The 24,849-nt window shown below is 33.0% G+C and overlaps 1 protein-coding gene across 1 annotated transcript; it reads right to left on the reverse strand.

The window, feature by feature from the left end:
* Positions 1 to 332: 332 nt before the first annotated feature.
* LOC134691386 (tribbles homolog 2-like) lies at positions 333 to 8,079 on the reverse strand. Its single transcript, XM_063551901.1, has 3 exons — positions 6,611 to 8,079; positions 3,798 to 4,090; positions 333 to 2,017 (listed from the first exon to the last, which is right to left on the reverse strand). Exons 1-3 carry the CDS (start codon positions 6,872 to 6,874, stop codon positions 1,546 to 1,548), a joined length of 1,029 nt encoding a protein of 342 aa, XP_063407971.1. The 5' UTR covers positions 6,875 to 8,079; the 3' UTR covers positions 333 to 1,545.
* Between the last annotated feature and the right edge of the window lie 16,770 nt (positions 8,080 to 24,849).

Below are 24,849 nucleotides of genomic sequence, written 5' to 3' on the forward strand. Positions count from 1 at the left end.
TTTTAAAAAGCTTTATACATGTACAATGTATATATGAGGAAGGTATAGGTTTTTGCCTATGTCTAAAAGTCTGTTCACATTGTGTCCTGGGTTTTCAAAGCTTACTTCATGTATAAGAGGAAGGTATACGTTTTTGCTCATTGTTGAAAAACAATATGTATCCTCGTCTTTGAAGATAAAGTTGTTTTGATCCTTTGTCTTTTTCCCTAACACATCAATTGTGTAAATAATTTGTTTACTTTTTACAAATTGTGACTTGGATGGAGAGTTGTCTCCTTGGCACTCATACCACATCTTCATATATCTATGTAATCAGATAAGAGACAAATATATTATTTTGTGTATTTTATTAGAAACACCAATAATCTATGTGAAATAGACATGGCAGTTTCTTTTATAACATTTCTAGTAACAATAACATCAACACAAGTATAAATTAATATTGTATGAATATTATAATACAAAACCAATAAACAGTCACTCCTGTGTGATGACGGACAGTTCATTTAAGTCACATTTACTAATCAATTTCACACATGAAATATAATCTTCATGGAAGAATAGTCAGCAATGAAAAAAAAAGCTCATTTTTGACAAACACACACAAAAAATTATATTTCAATCTTACATAAAATAAATACACTTAGATCTTTGTTTTCTGAACTTCAAACTTGGGAATTCTTTTTTAAGCATTTGATCGAATTTAAATAGTTACGCTTGCATCATGAAAACATGACGACCTCGTCAATTTCAAATTTTGTTTCTGTTATAAAGCGCATGTATACAAATTGATTGTGAATAGAAAATGGCAACTGGAATAAATAAAAACTTTTAAAGTTCATAAACACACACACACACTTCTAAACAAACAATCATCACTACACATACAATGAGTACAAGCACACCTAAATGTATATCTATCACTCTGGATTGAGCATACACAATGAAAAACATGTAAACAATGGGAATTGGATGGACTTTGGATGAATGATTACGAAGATGGCACCATTCGCACATGAAATCTTTAAAAAAAAAAAAAAACTCTTTCATAATACATACTTCTTTGAAATTTTCTATTGCTTTAAAATAACACTTGGTCCAACTTGACTGAGAAAAAAATCTCACCAATTTTCATTCTCTCATTCTCAATTTTTCTACTTGTTCTAACCAGCAACCTACCGTATCGACACTCATTGACCAAATTGTGCAGCTTATCACAGTAAATTCAGACCAAGTGTAATAAAAAAACAACAATGTATTAAAGTGCAGAGCTGTGCTCAACACACTAGCATTGCACAATCAAAAACTTTTGCTATTAAATTCATTTATATAGCTTTTTCTTAGATTATAAAGCTGCCATTAAAACATGGACAGAATGTTAATTAACAACCATTCAAAGTTCGTTCTTAATAATCATTTCTACCCGTAACTGTCTTTTTTCGACAGAGATCGTCTTTATATTTCAATAAAAGTCACTCCAAATAAATACACAAAAATAAACACTGGCGCTTGAAATTCCACTGAATGCTTTACGACAATATTGTTCTAGAGAAAGAACTCTTCTTCTTCTCCATTAAATACTACGCTCGGAACAGTTTGGTCACAATGTTTGTGATCCAAGATTGTCATAAAACCAGGTGACTGTTTCCCATTGATCCAAGGATGCTGAAGAGCATCTCCGGCCGTCAGTCTATCTTCCGGATCTCGTCGTAACAGACTTTTAATAAGACATTTAGCCTTCACCGACAACATCGGAGGAATACTGTACTGGCCTTTACGGATTTTACTAAATAGTGTACTCGGATCTGAATCGTGAAATGGGTAACGTCCGACTAGCATCGTGTAGAGCATGACTCCCAAACTCCAGATATCAGCGGCTCGACCTGAGTATGTTTCGTTAGAATGAAGAATTTCTGGACTAACGTATGCAGGACATCCATGTTTGTCTGCCAAACGGTCGTTGGTTTCATCGTCTAACACCCGTGCGTCTTCTAAACCATCAAGTCTCAATTGAGTCCTGGAAATAAAAATAATAACCTGTTCAAATACAGTTGCAAAATTTAAATATTTGATTCATTTTTCAAGGAAGTATCAATGCACATCTTCATGATAGTAAAGCACAACTCTGCAGAAATGTCATATATAAATGTATGCTATTGTATATATATATATATGCAAGGTGATTAACTTATACATTTGTAATTTTCTCAAAAATAGGAAAGAACTGCTCATTCTGGATGATTTAATGCAAGTGATGCATTACATAAAGTAGGTCAAATGTTGTTATTCATTGCAAAAAATACAATAATACAGGAAACACCCAATGAGTCACATGATTAAATATACAATACAAATTCAAATATGTTAATTTCAATGTCATAAATTTTGAAATTCCATTTTCAAGGTTTAAAAAAATTATATTTTTACATTATGACACTGACAGTTGACCTTTTGTAAGAACAACTAAACCATTGAAGTACAAAGTACAAGTGATGAACTTCCGATGACCGAATCAGATTAATCATAAAGTATGTTTTTCGATAATAAATCCAGCATTTTGTATACTTAACTTCACAAATTTTAGTTATTACATTTCAAAAATTCTATACAAAGTTAAGTTACTACATTTTAAAAATTCTATACAAATTTTTGTTATTACATTTTAAAAATTCTATCTTTTTTAATGAAAGCCACAAAGCTGCACATATTACACTTTTTTATAGAATACATAACATAATTAATGTTCATAAAAATAGATTTTGTATAGTATGGTTAACCAAATTCCTCCCTATTAAAAAAGTCCTATCCTAGCAAAATTTTCATGACCTGATAATGGTCAGTGAAATGTACTTGTACATGTAATATACAAATTAATTTCACCTCTAAAGTAAACTAAATAGATAAACTTGTGGAGACCTGCCAAATTAGACATATAAACACCAACCCTAATATCTGACATTCAAGGAAATATACATGCCTATATATTATACATGTTAATTTCATGTTTATTTCGGTGTGTACATGTTTAAACCTCTACATTTCCTGTTTACAACTGACAAGTGGCACTGGCCATTTAATATGTTTACTACAATGTACATGTGTATTCACTAACGTAAACAAAATTTATTCATCATATTTCTTGCCTGAATTGTTGTTCAAGGAAATGGATTTAAACTTTGGGTGTGTCTAATACCATGAACACATAAATACAGATTTAAGGCCTTTCTCTTTATTATCCTGTGTTTAAATGATTGGGTGGAGCTGCAAAATCGTGTTGTACGTAATCTCATCTGATATATTGTTACACCTAATTTATATTACATTAAATATGTTGTAGCAGGTAAAAGTCAATAAGGTAGTTCTGTGCTGGTAGGTTTGACAATAAAATATAGGGTAGGTATGTAGGACCATACTTAATTACATTAAAACAATCTATACCAAAAATAAATGTTATCAGACAGAAAAATTTCTATTTGTAAATCTACCTACACTTCCCCACAACCTATTTGATAAAAAGTTTCATTGATTTTGCAAATCTAACAAGCGCCAGCCATTGATCTGTATGAAGTAGATTTCAATAAATAGCCTGCAATCAGGAAGTAACAGAACTATTTTATAATTCAGTTTATAAATTTTCTGTTTGTACGATTTCTATTTCAAGCATTCAGACTTCAGTACCATTGCTATGGTGAATAAAAGACTTGGTTTCTGATAGATAAGGCTGGGGGTATACATTTCTTTGAATTGACCAAGCACAAGTTCAAACCAAAAATCTTCATCTTTCAAAATAAACTTACCGTTCAGGGTTTTTGAAGACAAACTTCCTTAGTTTGAGATCTCGTAGCACTATTCCATTACTGTGACAATATTCCACAGCGGAAACAATTTGTTCAAACAATCGATGTGCTTCCTCCTCCTTCAGCCGTTTTCTCTGGCGGACGTAGGAATGAAGATCACCATAGTGTTTTTCAAATATAACATATGCTTTGGTTTCTCCCAGAATAATCTCGGAAATGCTGCTAAGATTCTCATGGCAATCCACTTGCCAATATGCTGCCAAGATTTCTCTATATCGAGTTATTGGGAACACCTATAAGAGAAAAGAATCAAAGTTTTTAATATATGCATAACTATAAAATGTATTTGTGTACAATGTATGCTGTAAACAAAGCACAAGAACTCTCCATTCAGTGCTACACATGCATTGTACATGTTTACTGAACAATTTAAATGCTTTGGTTTTTTTTTTTCAATAATTATTTTTTTCAAAGATTTCCATCAGCTGATAGTGATTCATTCTTATTTTTAAACATGTCAGATGTTTTGTGTACATACAATGATGTATGAAATGCTCATACATGTTTATATTTTTCATAACAGGTACATATTGATCAATCAAATGCTTAACAACATGCAATTGCATCATAAAACAGTACATGTAGGTAGGTGGATGCATTTGAAAGACGATTTGCAGTGGAAACAAAGGCAATACATTGTGATCATTCATATATATACACAACTGAAGTTTAGTAATTAACTTCTTTTATAAACAAGTAAACAGCCTCTTATATTTTAGTGAACACAGAAATCAATATTAGGGTCTGAACTAAAAATCTAATTCATTTTTGTCAAGATGAAGCCTGGTAAGAGGAAATTAAATTGAATTTATCTGTAAATAATTGCCTGGCAGGGAAATATTTCACTATGATTTTCTGACTGGATAGCTGTGTATTGATTGTATGTATCAGCTGCTAAGCTAACATTCCTTTGGTTTATTTTTAGCTTGTTGATGAGGAATGCAACAGGCCCTAGCTATAGCTTGTAAACAAGAGAAATCAATGAACAGGGAAAGTCAATGTCCTTCAATCAACAACCTCATGGTGTCATCTAACAAAGGATTTGTCATAGCAGATATTCTTTGATCAAAAGATTGTCAGAACAAAAGTGATTATCTATTTATTGGATCATCTTTTTTCTATTTAGATTGATAGTTTCTGATGTTCTGTAGACTGTACAGTAGTCTGTGATATAATTATTTTATATTATATTTTTTGGGGGGTTAAAATGGAAATATTTCTTCCTTTCCAGGCTGAGCCATAGGACAGATATTTCAAACAGGAACCATATCTAAAGACATGATATATAGATAACAGATATCAAACTTCCTTCTATATACACACATATATAACATGTATATTGTAACTGATTGAAATCAGGATGTGTATTAACCTTGTTTTAAATACACAACATTATAGTCGTTGTATTTACTTCCTTTTCAAATTAAACATAACAAGCATTTCCTTTTGTACATCCTACTGGTGCATAAATGATTTATAACAACATTAGAATAATGCCCTTTGTTCTGTCGGACATTGCACAATTTGTCAACAGCATTGCCATATTTTTTTTTATTATTGCTATAGCAACAGGACTGGGTGTATATTTTTTTCTTTAAAGTATCATCATGGTACATTTGTACAATCAGTGGAAATATTGACCGAAATGTATTTTTTATTGCTACAGCATTGAGCAACAGAACTGATGTATATTTTTTTCTTAAAAATATGATCATGATACAAAGACTTCTTTATATTTCTCTTTGTTTACGCCTGTTAATACTGTTATAAGAAGTATTAATAGTGCTTAAAAATAACATGTTGTATGTTATGTTTTTAGCAGGAAGTTTGACCTATATGACCTCTGCATGATATCCCCCCATCATCCCATTAATTCAGTACTAAAGTCAGCTGTCTGAGTTTATTTTAGGATAATGATGAAATTGCATGATCTACTAATTATCAATTCATGACAATCTAATATTTCTTATATAACAAATCAATCATAGAATGTGCCAATCATTAATTTGGTAACATGTCATAATTTTGTAGTTATATCTAGAAAATGTACATGTTAGTTAATACTATATCATTATCTTATAGCATTTTCATCAGCTTTATATTTAGATGCAAAGACTTCTGATTTTTGTATTATGAAATTTTCCCAAAAATTGAGACATGAAAGAACTTTTTTTAATACCTGATATGAGATCTATAAATAAATATCTCTATTTCAAAAATCAAACAGAAGTTCAAGAATCAGTGTAAATTCTTTTTTTTTCTTCTTTATTTAAAAATTCCTTTGTACTGAAATTTATATATCCAATTGATTTCCTTTGAAGTTACTAAATGAAAGCAATTACCTGAGAATTGCCACCTCATTGTTCCATAACACTTTCTTTGTTCAGGTATGACTCATCAGGTGAAACACCTTTGTTCAGACAGGTGTGTTTCATGTTTTATCATATTCAATAATTATCAAAGTTGAAACCTCATGTTTTTCAACAAATATATAAATATATAAATGAATTTCAAATTCAACTTCCACATTCTGTAATACCCCTTTGTGTATATTTGAAACTTGGAAATTTGTGTATTGGGGAAATTCCTGAAATTTTCATTCATGGGGAGACAACTCTACCAAATCCTTAAATATTACCTACATTTTAGTAATTTATATAACTGAACATTAAATAAACTAATACATTTTTTAGTACATGTATTTAGCAGCATAAACCGTAACACCAATTAATAATTCAAACTTTTATATTTACCTTGCAGATATATTCTTCATTATTCTGCCAATTCACAGCTTTGTATGTCTCCCCTTCAATCTGTCCCAATAAAAGGTATCTTCCAATCTTGGAAACATTCTGAGGAGAGTATTTCTCTGGAAACTTTGGCTGAGGTGACGAAGGTTGTAAATCTGGACTGAGATTTCCAGGAACTAAGTTAAATGAAATGTCAAAATGATCTGTTTTCTTCCTTGGCCCATGACTCGGAATTTGAAGTCTGGGCCTGGAACGTGTAAAGCTCATTAATATAATAAACCTATTAGTTTGTCGTCGAGATGATTATTCTCTCAACTTTGATGTGGAATCGGAATGTTTCCTTTGTCCAGTGTTTGTAGTTTCACTTTCCTTTTCCCTCCAGAAATGAAACAAAGAACAATGCAAATCAAATATTCGCACAAATAAATGACTGAGATCAAGTTTCACGTTTAGTATCAACTAATTGTTTTAAATAAATATAACAAAACAAATTAATATCACAGTTTTGCTTGCTGGCAGTGTATAAAAACAAAATCGTTTTTGTCTCGACTTCAACGAAGTTCAAAACAAACGCTAATTTCCTCGTGTGCACCTTCACACAAAATCGCGCTAAAAAGTCAACGATTTTCCACGTGTTTCCAACAGTTCCGAATAGGAGAGTGTGCTCGTCAATATCCGAATTTGGAATAATGTTGCAAAGTTTGTGAAATTCACTTAATGCGTGTTTCAGCTTATGATGAAATGCGTAGAACTAAATATTACCTAACGATCAGTCATTCACCGGGTTCCTTCTGCGTTGAAAATGAAATGGTCAACAGAAAATCCACAAAAGTATCTAGATTGTATTAGTTGTAGTCCTAAGCGTAAGCACACTCTCTGGAAACACTCGGGAGGGGCACGATGTACCAACCCTCCCCTTTCAAAGACCTGTACTTACATCCATTGCGTTCGCCATTGTACTAATTTTTATTAGCAACGTGTATAACCGTCTTATAACCAAGTGCACCTGCGAATTCTTCCGCCTTGTTTTGCGACGAACAATATTTCAAATTTATAAATCGTATGTGAAATACAAAAGGATGAAAAAATATTTTAATTCTGTATTTGATATCAAATAACTGTTAATTTTACAAAACGCACTTGTACTTTCATGCGCACTGAGCTACTACGTTCCAGAACTATATTTTACGCGGCAGTCTGTCTTGATTTCATTGATGAAATTCTTCCGTTCGGATTATCTCGCAATTTTTCCACAGGACAACACACGTTTACATTACACGCTAAATGATTGGTTGACCGGTGTCTATTTTAAGCAAAAACAATGGGATATCCCTATGACTTAACACCATATATGGCAAATGTTGATTGATTAATCGTTCATAAACAGTGACGTATCGAAGACACGTCATCAAAATAGTAATTTTATAGGTTAAGATTTTCTTTGTTTACTATAAGTAAAATCCTGGTTTCTTTATGATGCAACCATTTGATCTGAAAGAAAAGAATGATGCAAGCTTGTTTCAAGTTATATATCTAGATTATAATAAAAAAAAACGTAATTATCAATTCAGCAGAGACAATCTTAAAATCGAGGCCAAACTTATGAAACTCAATTATAACAGATTGGAAGAGTGCGTCAGATAATAATATATGTCATTTATGTCATAAACATATGAAGGAATTATTTGTTTCAAAGAAACGCACATTGTCGGCCAGGAGGGGGATATGTATATATGTCTATGATACGTAGTTAACCATGTATTAAAGGAAATAACAAATATTCTATAACATGATGCAAAAGAAAGGAAAACATTCCGATTGTGTAAGATGCTCGATCGCGATAATGCTTTACTTTTTATTTTTTAATTATATATTCATAGTCAAGATAATACTTTTTTTTCTTAATAATTCATAATTCAGATTTGATCAACATATAAATAATGGTTCTGTTTTCTATCAAATTTGATATAACTCGTGGTACTTATTTTGTCCAAAAAATACATCTTTTGTGGTCATGAGGGACAGAATTAGAGCGAAACATTTTAAAGAACGAAAACATTGCTATACTGATGCAACTTTTTGTAATTTACTTTTGGCATATGACGCAATATATAATCGGTGTTTTTTTTTCATGAAAGCAGTTTAGGTTGCATTGAATACATCATATGCTCTTATGGGCTAATTGTATTTTTTTGACAGTTGACTTTTGTCAGCGGATGACGCAATTTGATAGGTTGTTTTTTTAAACGAATATCAGTCAATTATCGGTTCTTAAAACTTAAATGTTCGCTCGTAATAATTCTATTCAAGTCAAATGATTATTGCCATGAAAACTGTAAAACAAAAACATATGATAAGGTACAAAATAAGTATAAATGAACTGCAAATTCACATAATATTTAATTACAGTAAATAGCAGATTCCTCTATCCCCATACTTTCAATGTATAGGACCCCAATTTGTTTTCTTGTAATGGTGTTGGCTTGAACATCAAAATCAACGAGTTTTTATACATCAGATAAATCGTTTTTTATATATAATATTTGCAATTTATATAATTAACCCGTCAGTATTCAAATACATTGATCGTCCAAATCAAGGGGGTCTAACCCCTAGACCCCTTGGATCCGGCACTGCAGTTATTTATTTATATCTTAAATGATAACATTTTAAAAAAGTAAACCAGGTTTGTTACACTGAAAGCATCATGCTCTTTAATTTTTGTTTGAACTATTCTTTCAAATCAAAATCTAAATAATAACAAAAAGAGTATAATTTTAATGCAACAAACATATTCGTACTGCATGTAAAAAAATAATACAAGTGATTTTCATGCAAATCAGTGTACACGTTTCATTGTTTATGTGGATGAAACATGATAAAAGAAGAGAGAAGAAAATTATGTCTCTGTGACATAAAAAAACAAAACAAAAACAGGATTTTTTTTAAATATTTTTTCTCAGGCAAGATGTAGATTAAAGGCTATACGTGTTAGTCACATTTGTAAATGACTTATTTTTTTAATTGAGTTACACGTAATTGACTGACAAGCGTGACACGTCAATATTAGTAGTAACTGAATCATTGACAGCCTTGACATGAAAAAATAAAGTAAATTTCAGACCTCCGGCAAAATTTAAAAAAGTACCTCAAGAACTAGGCCATGCAATGGGTTATATCAATTTTGAATATTTTTGTGTACTTAAATATTATACAGTTCTGTTTAGAATCATGCAACATCAGTGGCGAATCCAGGTGGTCTGGGTTGGATCCCCTCTTTTTTTTGGACGACCAATGCATTTGAATGGGAACATGTAGTTTGACCCCCCCCTTTTTTGTCCTGGTTTAGGACCCCCCTTTTTTTAAATGCCTGGACCCGCCCCCGAACTTATTGCCTAGAAAAAAGGGGGAGGATTTATCAGATTAATAATTTGTTTCATCTGTTGCTACTCGTGTATATATTTTTCGTCTGTTTTGCCACTCGAAAATTTGTTTTCACTCTTGCACACACTTGCAATTGTTTGCTGGGTTTGTGTGCAGAATATTCATTTTCATCCCGCAGTTATTTATTTTCTTGCCAAGCTATTTTTATTTTCAAATTCCCCCCCCCCCCCCCCTCCATAAAAAACAAAACAAAAAACGAATGTCCGCTCACTGTCCAACTGTAGTATTATTTTTGTATTTTAATTTTTCGATATTTGTGTGTTATTTTCATCCTCATATATTGTTTTGTTGACCACTGCAAATAATAATGAAATCTATTTTAAAATCAATTGAAATTTCTCCTCAGACATAAAAATAATTGATATAAAAAAATATGTAAATTATTATTGATTGTTGCTTTTTAATAATTTTTTGTCGGTAAGCCCGAGGGACAACCCGTTACAAAACAATGTTTGATAATATCTTGTTATGAAATTGCTAGTTTGTAAACAATGAATACAAGTTAATAACATGTAATTACTGATTATTATCACACCTGTGATATCACAAGAATGCAAATTAATTCCCTTTGATTTTTTTAATAACGGAAATGATGCAGTTTGAAATAAACTTACCGCTTTCAAATTTATAGCTTAATTTGCGGTATCATGTTTTTCGCTAAATGTTGTAATGCCGTACCGTTACCTTTTTAATTTTAAACTTCTATGTCATTTGAGCTGTCTCATTGACAGTCATACCATGCACATCTTTTATTTCTTGGGTTCAAACCACATGTCCCCATTCAATTGCCTTGGTTTAACCCTATGCTGAAATTTCGCATAAATATGGAAAAAAGATCATGTTCACTGTTTCGTTGTTCTTACCGTCTTATGTAGCAAATTCGTATACAAATATGGAACAAAATACCCCTTTTTCCCGCTCTACCACCAAAAAATCATAACAAATTCCGATCAATCTAGAATATATCGTATGTAACACATGTCTCACAAAATAACACTTTATATATACGGGACATCCATCTGCTAGCCCCCCCCCCCTCCCCCCCCCCCCCCATAATCTCACTACCTTCTGGTTTAGGCTGGTTCAGTATCTTTCAGTATATATATTATATATCGTTCTCGTTTTGCATTGCCAGTTCTTCTCAAGCTTACGATATATATATTGAAGTAAAAAAGGGGGATTGAATTCCGAGAAAGTGCGCATGCCTGCATGTGAAGATTCGCGTTTTTACTATAGCAATTAGAATAATGCATGTGATCAGTATTCTTTTCTGCTTTCGTGGCTTTAATAAACCATATATATTTCTCTATGATTTATTTTCATTTCCCCTCGTTATTCACTATTTTTCATATTTCAACAGAGCCGAGAGGGAGAGAGAGAGGTAGAAGTAGAAAAATATGGATTTGCGTCATTCAAAAGTTTTATTTATATTTGAAGCACTATCTGCATTTAATAAAACATAATGTGTTAGTTGTGTGTTCAAGACCAAATAACCAAAAAAATAAAGTCTGACATGTCATTGGACACATATTTGAATCATATTTGAGTCATATTTGAATTATATATTTTCATATTTTATAAGAAATCAATAAGAATCAAAACCCCAGTTACTATATGTATGTCATGAAAAAAAGTATTCGAAGATACAATTCAGTCCTACCTGGTATCATTGCCTTGGATGTTATAAACACATCTATGCAAATTTACCAATAATTATCTCTGTACATACTTCTTCATTGATATTTCGTCATGTAAATAACCTGATAGAAAACACGTACTTGTTTTAGCATCACCTTGTCACGTAAAACATTTTCTCGATAAACATCAAAATGGACATTCGATTTTTATGAAATATTTTGTTAAGGGAGAAAAAACTGTGATATCAATTGCAAAATAGAAGACATGTATAGGTATTCAACAGTTATAAGTTTAAGTTGAGACAGAGGTCAACGTCCGCTTCGGCTCATCCTACTGTACATGAGATTATATAGCATGAACACAATAATACAATTGAATTAAATTTGCATTTGATCCGTTTCTTGTAAAGATCAATAAAGGCATATCCAGCTCCACTCCTGTCGAAGATATGCGCTTTTTTCATTTTCTGTTGACCTCTTTGGGCTTTAAATCCGCAAATATATTGTTAGAGGAGCTAGCTAAAGAACAAAGCGTATGCGGAAAAAAAACATAGGCGGTGTTGTTATAACAATAGCCTGCGGAACATTAGCTCCTAGGACCTTATGATATTTTACATTTTTGACTATTAGCAGGGGGGAGGGGGTCACAAGTACATGAAGGAGGCTGGTAGGACCTTTATTTGGGACTATGGGATCGGGTGTCTTTAAGCTCGGGATTTCGGGATCCGTATGGAATCCGGGATTTTTTTTTTCGAATTTCGGGATGTCGGGATTTAAATTTATTTAAATTCGGGACCTCGGAATTTTGGGATCAAGACCCCTCCTACCCCCTCATTAGGGGTAAGGATAAGGATCCGCAGCAAGTATTTCACCATAGAAGTATGAAATGGAAAGTACAGGTTACAGCAGCGGAAGTAAGGAAACAAGTCTACTCTAACATTGATTTTCTAGGAACTTTAAATATACATATATACCCCTCCCCTCCCCGAGATGTAATTTATTTTATATATTTAGTAAAACACGTATATATAAAACACAGAATTTAGTTGGCACGATAAAAATATTCCTTCGCGGCGGGGTGTACAGGTCTAGTAGAAGACAAGATTATTTATGCACAAAGCATTCGAGAGCATTATTACGAGGAGACGTTACACAACACACAACTTAGAAAAAATCTACAGCCAAACTCGGCTAGGGTGAATGAACTTTGCCTGAGGGCATATGTCATACAACAATACAAATAATTCATAAGTCAGTTCATCACGGATACATTTGTTGTCTGTATATATATAGGACGCAGAATCATTTTGCCACTAACTTTGATTAAAAACTCGATTAGTTATATTGCGACTCAGATAAACAATATTGTTTAGTGTTACATTTTTTTTAATTTAGCAGGGAAAGGGAAAATGGGGGGGGGATTAGTGGGAGAGGGTAAGTTTGCGTAGAATAATGAAAACCAACAACATTGAATTGATAACGGTTTTGAACGAAATAAATAAACTAAATGTATTTATATTCAAGCATCTCGGCGGCCGCGAAATCATATATACTCACTGCACTACAAAACCTTTATCAAATCAATATCATCAATTTAAATATCAAACCGATCTATGTAATCATTCGGTTCGTTTGGCTGTTACACTTCATTTTAATTACGCATATAGCAAACGTAAAATAAATAAGTTTTGCGATTTCTTTTATATAATCAAAAATCTATACTGTTTAAAAAATTAAAAAATAATAAGAAGATGTGGTATCATTTCCAATCAGACAACTCTTCACAAGATACAAAAGACAGAAACAGTGGCGGGTCCAAAAGGGGGCCGGGAGTACGGGATGGAACCCCCGGGCCCCTTTTTTGGACGATCAATGCATTTGAATGGGGACATGTAGTTGTCCTGGGTTAGGAACCTCCCTTTTTGAAATGGCTGGATCCGCCCCTGTAGCAGCTATATATTAGGTCACCGTGCGGCCTTCAGCAATGAGTAAAACACATACCGCATAGTCAGCCATATGAAAGGCCCTGAAATTATAAATGTAAAACAATTCAAATGAGAAACCCAATAGCTTGATTTGTGTACAAAATAAAAAACGAAAAACAAACATGATACGTAGACTACTGAATTACATGCAGGCTCCTCACTTAGGACAGGCACATACAGAATATGGCGGCGTTAAACTAAATCAATGATAATTATACAATGCTTTCTGATGTATGTATTATATATACTGTTTTCAATGAACCCATACTATAACTTGCATGGGCGGATCCAGCCAATCTCAAAGGGGGTCCCCCACCAAGAATATGAATGAAGAAAGTTCCAACTATACATGTCCCTATTCAAATGCATTGATCATCAAAAATGGGGGGTGGGGGTCCGCCACTGATCGCGCTGAGCAGATTAAGGAGGATCATGTTGATTATATAAATTATATCTGATACATCTTTTCAAATGTCTCCGCCACTTTGCTGCTCTCGTCAAACAGTGTTTGGTGTCCGCTGATTCTGATCTATAGAGTTAACATGAAAATAATGATCAAGATGCGAACGAAATAGACGTCACACATTTTCGTCCTCTAAAATTCTAATCCATTCAATACATGCCCTGTAATGCAACACAGGTATTTTTTAGTAGTTGAAGGAAATCATAAGAACTCGGCACCGAGAATCAAATTCTAGTCATATAGTAGTTCTTATGCAGATATACTCCTAACTTGCTTTTATATTATTAATGTATTGCCAATATATTTATCAGTTTATTTTTCAGATTTGTAGTACAAAAGAAGAACAACTCGCTAGCGGTGTTCCATAGCTTTGCTGCACTGCTATATTTACTGCTTTCTTAAAGTGTTGCAACCGACAATTATTAATTCATCAGTTTATAAAAGATTTGTAGTGCAAAAGGAGAACAACTTGCTAGTGGTGTTTTCATAGCTTTGATGCACTGCTATATTTCCTGCTTTCTTAGTTAAAGATATTTTCAGTGTGTTGCAACCGACAATTATTAATTCATCAGTTTATTATAGATTTGTAGTGCAAAAGAAGAATAGCTCGCTAGCGGTGTTTTCATAGCCTTGCTGTCAGCTCTGTTATATTTCCTGCTTCCTCAAATATATGTTTAGTGTGTTGCAACCGACGATTATTTATTTATCAGTTTATTATAGATTTGTATTGCAAAAGAAGAACAACTCGCTAGCGGTGTTTTCATACTTTGCTGCACTGCTATATTTCCTGCTTTCTTAAGATATTTTTAGTGTGTTACAACCGACAATTATTAATTCATCAGTTTATTATAGATATGTAATGCAAAAGAAGAATAGCTCGCTAGCGGTGTTTTCATAGCCTTGCTGTCAGCTCTGTTATATTTCCTGCTTCCTCAAATATATGTTTAGTGTGTTGCAACCGACGATTATTTATTTATCAGTTTATTATAGATTTGTATTGCAAAAGAAGAACAACTCGCTAGCGGTGTTTTCATACTTTGCTGCACTGCTATATTTCCTGCTTTCTTAAGATATTTTTAGTGTGTTACAACCGACAATTATTAATTCATCAGTTTATTATAGATATGTAATGCAAAAGAAGAACAACTCGCTAGCGGTGTTTTCATACTTTGCTGCACTGCTATATTTCCTGCTTTCTTAAGATATGTTTAGTGTGTTGCAACCGACAATTATTAATTAATCAGTTTATTATAGATTTGTAATGCAAAAGAAGAACAAATCGCTAGCGGTGTTTTCATAGCGTTGCTGGCAGCTCTGTTATATTTCCTGCTTCCTCAAATATATGTTAAGTGTGTTGCAACCGACAATTATTAATTTATCAGTTTATTATAGATTTGTAGTGCAAAAGAAGAACAAATCGCTAGCGGTGTTTTCATAGCCTTGCTGGCAGCTCTGTTATATTTCCTGCTTCCTCAAATATATGTTAAGTGTGTTGCAACGACAATATTATTAATTTATTAGTTTATTATAGATTCAATTGTAGTACAAAAGAAGAACAACTCGCTAGTGGTGTTTTCATAGCCTTGCTGGTAGCTCTGTTATATTTCCTGCTTTCTCAAGGAATATCTTAACGTTATTGATCCGTTTCAAGACTTGTATATAACCGTCAGAAAATCCAATGCTATGACGCAGGTCAGGAGTGGTTTTCCCATCATGGAATTTCTGGTCGTTTTTTTGTAGAACTGCGATTATCAAGGTTGTTGCCTATAGCACAGGGAACGGTTCTCTTTTCATGTCTTAATTTTGTTGTAAAAATGATTTAAATTGACACGCAAAAGGAAAGGAACGGTTGATCGTGGTTTTTATTGAATAATTCCATTGATTGTCAAACCTTAAGGTTGTTATGATTTTAACTCAATATATATAATCATATATCACATATATGTAAAGTTCTAAGTAAATTAGCTTAGAGTACACTACACTCTAGTAAAGCGGGAACGGCTGTATCATAACTGCAACAGAGATGAAAAATAAAATGGTTTATTGCTTGTTGTCTTTTTGGGTGCAAACAAAATAATTTTACCACTGAAAGACATCACAAATGCGCACATACTACAGTACTTTTAAAACATTTTTCAAAAGGTTGTTGATTTCAAAGCTGAAATCACACCGCACATACTGAGAATTGCTAATTAAGCAATACGCTGATGTCATGCACAGGTATTTTATTGATCATGCCAGGAAAACAAACCTCTCCATGCAATCTATTGAGCGTTATTACCTACGAACCTCTGTGATGTAAAACAATATGTTATGACGTAGTTACATCATAAAAGAAGATGATGTTTAGATTATTTTGCAATATATGACCTTTTTTTCTCCAGAAATAAAGGTTGGATGTAGGAAATAATTATGATTGGAAAAAAAATTGCTTGAATGCTTCTATATTGGAATTTTCAAAGTTCTGCTATAAATAAGTGGTCGTAATGTGCACATTTGATATATAAGATAATATATTTTTGTTAGATCGGTAAATTGAAATTCAGGCGTAAAGCTAAAGGCTATCGAAGACATGCTTAACATAATGCTGTAGGAACATAGGATAGAAATGGCGCGAGAACACATGAAAATGTAACTCACTGAGTGACCAATCAAAATGCTCAAAATTGCGAATAATAAAACCATTTGGGGAGGGGGCTATAGTAACACGTTCGGAAGCGTCCTTTTCAATTGCTATTGTTAGTGCCATAATATATAGATCCAATGTATGTCTCTTTTACTCTGTATGTGTCAACATAATGGCCATATCCGTAGCCTGGGGGGAGGGGGTCGAGGTTTCCGGACGAACCCTCCCTTGAAAACAAATAAGCACTGTTTAAGTCGACGTTCTGTTCGAATTGTAATGTTAAAGTCAAGTTCGTCGGTCCAAATACCCCCCACCCCCACACACACCCACACTGGAAATTCCTGGCTACGGGCCTGATGGCAATCTCTTAGATATAGCAGCAAAATAATTAAAAGGGTAAAATTGAAAGAAAAAATAGGAAGGAACCCGCAGCAAGTCTAGTGGCCTGTATACAGACGTGTTACAACCTTAACACATCTATGAAAACGTCTATTGCAATTGTGTAATTAAAAAAATCCATGTACTGATTATGCTCGTAAGGCAGCAACCATTTGATTTTCTGGGGGGAGGGGGGCTATATGGTTCTTTTTAAGACTGTTTTAAGAAAGGAAGTACACATTTAATTATGAAATAATATCGTGTCTGTTGAAATCCAAAGATATACCAATTATTATTTTATTATATAGGGTCACTCTGTATAGGAGATCTTCATTTCTATATTTTTAAATGTTTAGGACATTTTCCTGTAAAAAAAAATATGCTTAATGTTCGCTGTTGTTTATTTTTTGTTTCCCGTGCAAAAATCTCTATTCTGAAAAGCACACCCAGAGACTCAAATAATTGAAAATAGGTGATACTAACTTTAAAATTCAACATATCAGCGTAAATAATGGTCAGTTTTGAAATAACATTGTTTATTTACACTTTTGTTTTGAAATAGATATCGAATCACGATGGTATTAGATAAATTTGTTATGCGCAGGTCAATACACAACAATAAACAATTTCTGAACGTAACCAGTCACGATTTAAAGTGTTTATACGGAGAGAAAAGAATAAATAGAACATTTAAAGGGTCAATATTCAGGTTCTAACAACATGTTATTGTTAAATCTCTTAAGCTTAATTTGTCTTATTATATATATATATATATCTATTGAAGTTATGTTTTAATATAGCGGATGTGGTCTAGTCTAGAGCGCTGGACATGATGCTAAGCGATTGGTGCGCTGTAGTGTATAAAAGGTGTGAGTTCGAATCCCGCTGAGGGAAGGACAAAAAATTTGTCAGTATAGAAAATCTAACTCTAACATTGTTTGGTGTAATTTTCAGACTTATATATATATACTTGAAATAATGGTCACTGGACGTTTAGCTGACAACATGCTATTGTTAAATCTTTTAATCTTTTTTCGTCTTATATGTAAGCCTAAAATAATTGTCACTGGACGTTTAGTCAACACCAATACATCAAATATAGTCTTAAATATATATATAAAAAAAGAAGATGTGGTATGACAACTCTCTACAAACGACTATATGAATTTAAAAGCCTACTACAATGAAAAACAAATACTCAAAATACACCGATATCCTATAAGCTTTTTAGTCTTCAAAGAACTATCTCGTTTACAAATAAAATGTGTTTGTATGAATGAGAAAAGAAAAAGAAGAAAAAGAACACGTTATAAAGTTCGTCCGTCCATAGTGCTTTTAGGATTGACCTTAATCAGGAGTGCTCAAAGCCATTTATTTTTTACATGTCCTATATAGCTATCCATGAAATACAGTTAAGGTATCCCTTACATGAACATGGGTAAAAAAAAGGATATCCATTGACCTAGTACTGAAAAAGGATATCAATTGACCTAGTACTAAAAAAGGATATCCATTGACCTAGTACTAAAAAGGATATCCATTGACCTAGTACTAAAAAAGGATATCTATTGACCTAGTACTAAAAAGGATATCCATTGACCTAGTACTGAAATAGGATATCCATTGACATATATTACTAAAAAGGATATCCATTGACCTAGTACTAAAAAGGATATCCATTGACCTAGTACTAAAAAAAGGTTATCCATTGACCTAGTACTAAAAAAGGATATCCATTGACCTAGTACTAAAAAAAGATATCCATTGACCTATAGTACTAAAAAGGATATTCATTGACCTAGTTCTAAAAAAGGATATCCATTGACCTAATACTAAAAAAGGATATCAATTGACCAAGTACTAAAAAGGATATATCCATTGACCTAGTACTAAAAAAGGATATCAATTGACCAAGTACTAAAAAAGGATATTCATTGACCTAGTACTAAAAAAGGATATTCATTGACCTAGTACTAAAAAAGAATATCAATTGACCTAGTACTAAAAAAGGATATCAATTGACCAAGTACTAAAAAGGATATATCCATTGACCTAGTACTAAAAAAGGATATCAATTTACCTAGTACTAAAAAAGGATATTCATTGACATAGTACTAAAAAGGATATCCATGGACCAATTACAAAACCAAACCCACGCATTTCAAAATATCTACATGACAATTTACCCCCATGCATACTCTATATACATATGTTTTTGCGTCACCTTATACTGTTACAGTTGAAACTGAGAAATTAGCCAATACAATACGTCACCTGAAATTAAAACTGTTCGTGCTCTATCTTTTTTACGTATTTGTTATTCTTGTTTTTTATTTGTTACACGTGTTGTTGGTTTTTTTTTGTGGAGGTGGCGGGGTTTCGGCATTTGGGTTTTGGGTGTCGGAATTCTGTTATTTCTAATGTTTTGGTTTGTCTTTTTCTGCATGACGTAAATATTTTATCTCTTTCTCAAAAGTTATTTTGCCAAAGTGATTGCATTACGAACGAAGATCATCATTTTTGTACTCCTTTCCGCCTGTTTTAACATTATTCGCCAATTTAAATTCTCTATTTTGGGTTTTCTTTATCCAATATTCTAATTTTCTATGTTTATGTCCATTTCTCTCTTTTCTGGACTCTTTAAACAAACAGGCACTTAATTGTCTCAGAAATATTTTCTCACATATACCTTAATATAACACCAAGGTATATAGGGGAAAAAAATCTGAGACAAGTGCCTGTGTTTATACACATCATCTTTTTAACACGGGCATCTGGAGTCAATATTTGAGAGTTTCTGTATTCTTTTTTTAGGTAATTTTTCTCTGCTGTATATATACAGTTTGCCACTAATTCTCTACTCATTGTATTATAAGACCTCATTTTCTCCATTGATTTTTTTGGACATTTTACTCTTATAAGGTCTAATTAAGTATTCTTTATTTTGTTATACCTTATTCTTTATTCTGGAAACCCCGATCCGTACCCTTAAATTATATTTATCAGCCACTAAATTCGTTTCTACATGTATTAGTACATACCTAAAGTACATCTCTTAAGGCTGTAGATAAAAAGAACTAAAATTATAAATTACGAAACAGGAAAATAAAATTATACATTACGAAACATATAAGTAAAAATTTATATTACGACTCGACATAATAGCGATTCATTCATTGGTTAAATCGGTTGTTGACATTAAATTCATGTGTCAATATATAGGACGTTCCAGATTACATCCCAAAAGGTCACGAACGTCGTGAGACCTTACTAATCGTTGTGAAATGACCCTATAAATTATTGTCATGATGATATATCGATTACTTTAAATCGTACTTCGAGAAACATTGATCATTGAACTAATTATATATTGCCAGGCTGGGGAGGAAAAGAACACTCTATCATCAAGTCGAAAACGTGGTAAAGATAGAACGACCGATCGAAAAGGGAATTAAATATATTGATTCTATTTGAAACTATTTTGCATGCAATTAAATGTATTCATTTCCAATATGGAGGGGGTCGGAGGGTCCTGATCCCGAAATCCCGGGCCTAAAAACACTATATCCCGAGGTCCCGAAATTAAATAAAATAAACCCCGGCATCCCGAAATCCGAAAAAAAAAGAATTCGCGGATCCCGAAATCCGAAAAAAAAGAATTCGCGGATCCCGAAAGGGTCAATCCCAAAATCACGAGCTTAAAAATAGTTGATCCCGGAGTCCGAATAAAGGTCCTATCCCCCTCAGTGTGGTATTTTAGTAAATACATTAATAATTGAATATGCTTTACATATATACCGATTCTTTTGTTTTTAAACTGCTGTACACTTACGTTTGAACTTTCTATAGATAGGAGAAACACCGTTACATTAAGGACAGTATGCTTGAATATTAAAGAATAATAAATGAAAAAAAATAACAGTTGGCCAGGATGAAAAGGTCGTCATTTCTAAATTCGTAAATGTTTTTATCATTTTACAATTATTTATATTTTTTCACATCATTCACCATTCTTGATTCATCCGTACTCTTCTTCTTTGTGCCAATGTTTCTCTATTAACTGTTTTGTTTTTTGGTTATTTTTCTCATTATACATACCTGAAATTTTATGGGGTGCATGGAAAATGGTCAGTATATTTTCTTTTCGACCTGCAGTTAAAAACCCTGGCTAAAGTGGGGCTTCCGTTTGGTTTTTGGGATGAATAAATACACAGTCTACGTCGGATCAGAAATATGGATTAAATTATATTCTTAACAATTAAATAATTCCCCGTCCTTTATTGATAGAGATGATTAACGTCCAGCTGTAAACCCTTTGAATTTGATATGATATGGTTATGTATCCTGCTTTACTAAATACTCGGATACGTTTAACCGGATTAGTTAATTCTACTTCTACTTTTGCAGCTAACAATCCCTGGCCGGAATGACTAATGGCCAATTCTACTTCAAGCTGAAAGTTTTTACATTCTTTAACTGGTATAATTGGTATATTCGTAAAAAAAAACCAATAACAACTTAAACCACTTTGATTCATTCTGTAATCACGACCCCCTCTTTTGCACCACAGGCGCTAATGTATACTTGCTACAATTCCCTTTCTATTATGTTTACTGATAAGTGCTAGACTACTGATTGCCCTTGGAGAAAGGCTCCTGCAGATGTCAGTATAATTGTAATCTCCTAGTTATAGCAGTTAAACTATTAAAGGGGCAAAATTGAAAAAAAGAAGAAAAAACATAATTAGGAAGGGACATGTAGCAAGTCTAGCGCTAATGTTATGTCGAATTCATTTGTGTAGTTATCTTGTTTCAGTATAGTTCTTTTATCAGTTTTTTTTGGTTACATATCAAATATCATTTGTTTCCAGTCAATTTTCGGTGGGGGGGGGGGGGACCCATAATCTGTTATGGAACAGAATGAGATCTTGTGTCACTGAAAGCTTTGCTTGCAATGCAAAGCGCCAATGCAAAGCTCCAACAAAATAAAGGTGCTGTATTTCAAGTAAGCAGATTTGAAGAAAAAAATATTGAATAAATGCACCAACGATATTATCGATTTATATGAACAAGTTTCAAAGGTCGGAGGCAACCCATTTCGTATAGTGGGTCTCATTGGGGTCTAAGCGTGACGCGGGATTGCCGATTTTTTGTAAGCGTGACACGTGAAAGTCAAACTATTGTGGCGTGAAAACGGGAAACGAGGTTTTGCGGGACCCGGCCGGAAATGACCAAAAAATGAGAATTGCTTACGTACATAGTGTAAGCGGGATACGGGAATCTGACAAAACAGTAAGCGGGATCCGGGATCGGAACCCCCCAATGAGACCCCCCGTATACACAAGAGAAAACGAACACAATATATATAATTTAGAGGTCCAGAAATAAAAATTAAATGATTTAGTGTAAAAAAAAATATATGAGATCTTTGGTTGTGTGACATTATTATTAATTCTATTCATCTTTCATTTTTTCCCTTTAATTTATGAGTCTTTATATCACACTTCAAATGTAATCGATTTTTTTTAAAAATAAACTCATCATAGATACCAGGACAAAATTTAGTATTTTCGCGCGTTTCGTCTACAAAAGACTCATCAGTGACGCTCGAATCCAAAAAAGTTAAAAAGGCCAAATAAAGAACGAAGTTGAAGAGCATTGAGGACCAAAATTCCTAAAAGTTTTGCCAAATACAGCTAAGGTAATCTATGCCTGAGGTAGTAACGTTTTCGTTCTACTTTTTTTTAATCTGTACTTTATATCACCTTGGTTCCAAGGTCGAGGAAATACCTATGATATGATGCATATCGTATCCACGCTTAACCTATATATACTGATACGTGTTACTTTTTACTATGAGGACATTAAAAAATAGGACATCACGAACTTGATCGACATGGACTATTCTGGAGAAAACTCAAAGTTTATTCATTCTAAATTTTGACCTATTCATACCGTCAACAGAGTTTGGAGTTTATTTTCGGTCCAGATTCCATACAAGTTTAAGGAATGACAACATTATGATTTTTTTAGACATATATATCAGACATCAAACTGTCTCTTTTTAAAACGGTCCGCACTTGCTGAACGTACGGAAGCTTCAAAGTGAAACTAGTTCCGGAGAGGCACCAAAGAGCCATGTTTATTAATAATCATGAAAGGACAATAACTCTAGACGCGGATCCAGCCATTTTAAAAGGGTGTTTCTAACCTAGGATGAAAAGGGGGTGTTCCAACTACATTTCCCCCCCTGGATCCGCCACTGAACTCTATAAATATAGTTAACTGACAATTTCAGTCATGTTGACATATTGGTATATCTTGACTTGTTAATTAGTATTGCTTTTAATAAGGACGTCATATTAGAATTCTTAATACTTTCAAAAGGATACAGTATCATCTTTTCCAAATGCGTACCCCATGCAGTGGCGGATTCAGTAGGTGGGGAATATATGGCTGTGTCCACCCATGTTATCCAAATAAAAATTGCACGCAGCTGATCAACAATTTATCAAATATACAGATATACACTTCCTTTATTAGACATGCTCGTCTCTGAAGTTCAACTATTATATAGTCAGATGACCTTCAACGCGGAAATGACTGAGACTATCATTAAAGTAACCATACAAGTAGATACTTATGTATCATTGTTAAAATAATTGAGATATAATACATTCTGTTTTGATGGTCCTCATATCAATTATGTTGTTATCTAGTTAATGTATAGAATATAACATAACCAAGCTGGTTGAATATCTGACATGTACGACCGTTCAACTGACAAATTGATTTCGGATCTCGACGAAAAAGGAGAAGGTCCGGTAAAACCCCTTTTTGGCCCCAAAATATAGCAGTTTTCCAAAATTGTTAAAATGTAAACATTTAGATATTTATTGGAAAGTAGAATGCTTCTGCTGCATATACATGGGCTGTTTTTAACAATACAATGTACATGTATCGGGTACTAGCAGCACCAAGTCATGCAAAATTACTGAAATCTTTACAACTTTAGCATTTTACCTAAATTTGAGACGGTTTCCGTCTTAAATGCATGAAAGTGGCTGCAGTCCTGTTTGTTCTTGATATTGAAATGTTAGTTGTATTTGATGATAATACATAACATGTTTAAAGGTTGTGGATGAACACGCGGATGCGGCCACTTTCATTTTTGACCAAAAAAACCGTCTGAAAAGTGAACGATTTTTATAATGAAGCGTGAATCGGAGCGTTTTTAATGAGTAAATCAGTTAAAATCTTTCACATAAACTAATTGAATCAACTAAAATAGACAGTTAAAAGTGTTGGAAAAGTGTTCAAAATCTTTCGAAAGATAAACCTGAAATTTGAGGCCAAAATCGGCCCTTACCGGACCTACTCCTTTCTTCTTAAGCAGTCATTATTTCATTTTTTTTTTTTTTTTTTTTTTTACGGTGTCAGCATATTATGAAAACTTTGAATTTCTTACAACATGATAACATATTTCCTAACACGTCACCAAATAGTGCCAAATGAAAGAGCCATTAAAGATGGCTCAAATTGCTATTTTGATAGGGTTTTGGTGAATTTTAAAGTATTATTTCAAAATCGACTATACAGGATACATTCTTTACAAAATGTAAAATTCATTTGAAATAATTCTATTTCAAAACACATTGAGAATATTTCGTCAGTATATTGTTCTTACATTTATCGATCTGAAAATGTATG

Source organism: Mytilus trossulus, chromosome 11, assembly GCF_036588685.1.
Source record: "Mytilus trossulus isolate FHL-02 chromosome 11, PNRI_Mtr1.1.1.hap1, whole genome shotgun sequence".
Lineage (NCBI taxonomy): Eukaryota > Metazoa > Mollusca > Bivalvia > Mytilida > Mytilidae > Mytilus > Mytilus trossulus.

What these genes read in the sequence shown, in the direction of transcription:
- LOC134691386 (XM_063551901.1), bottom strand. Translation starts at nt 6,874, where the DNA reads ATGAGCTTTACACGTTCCAGGCCCAGACTTCAAATTCCGAGTCATGGG. An exon ending in ATGAAGAATATATCTGCAAG is followed by an intron (nt 4,091 to 6,610) that starts GTAAATATAAAA and finishes TTTCTCTTATAG; the next exon opens with GTGTTCCCAATAACTCGATA. An exon ending in GTCTTCAAAAACCCTGAACG is followed by an intron (nt 2,018 to 3,797) that starts GTAAGTTTATTT and finishes TTTTATTTCCAG; the next exon opens with GACTCAATTGAGACTTGATG.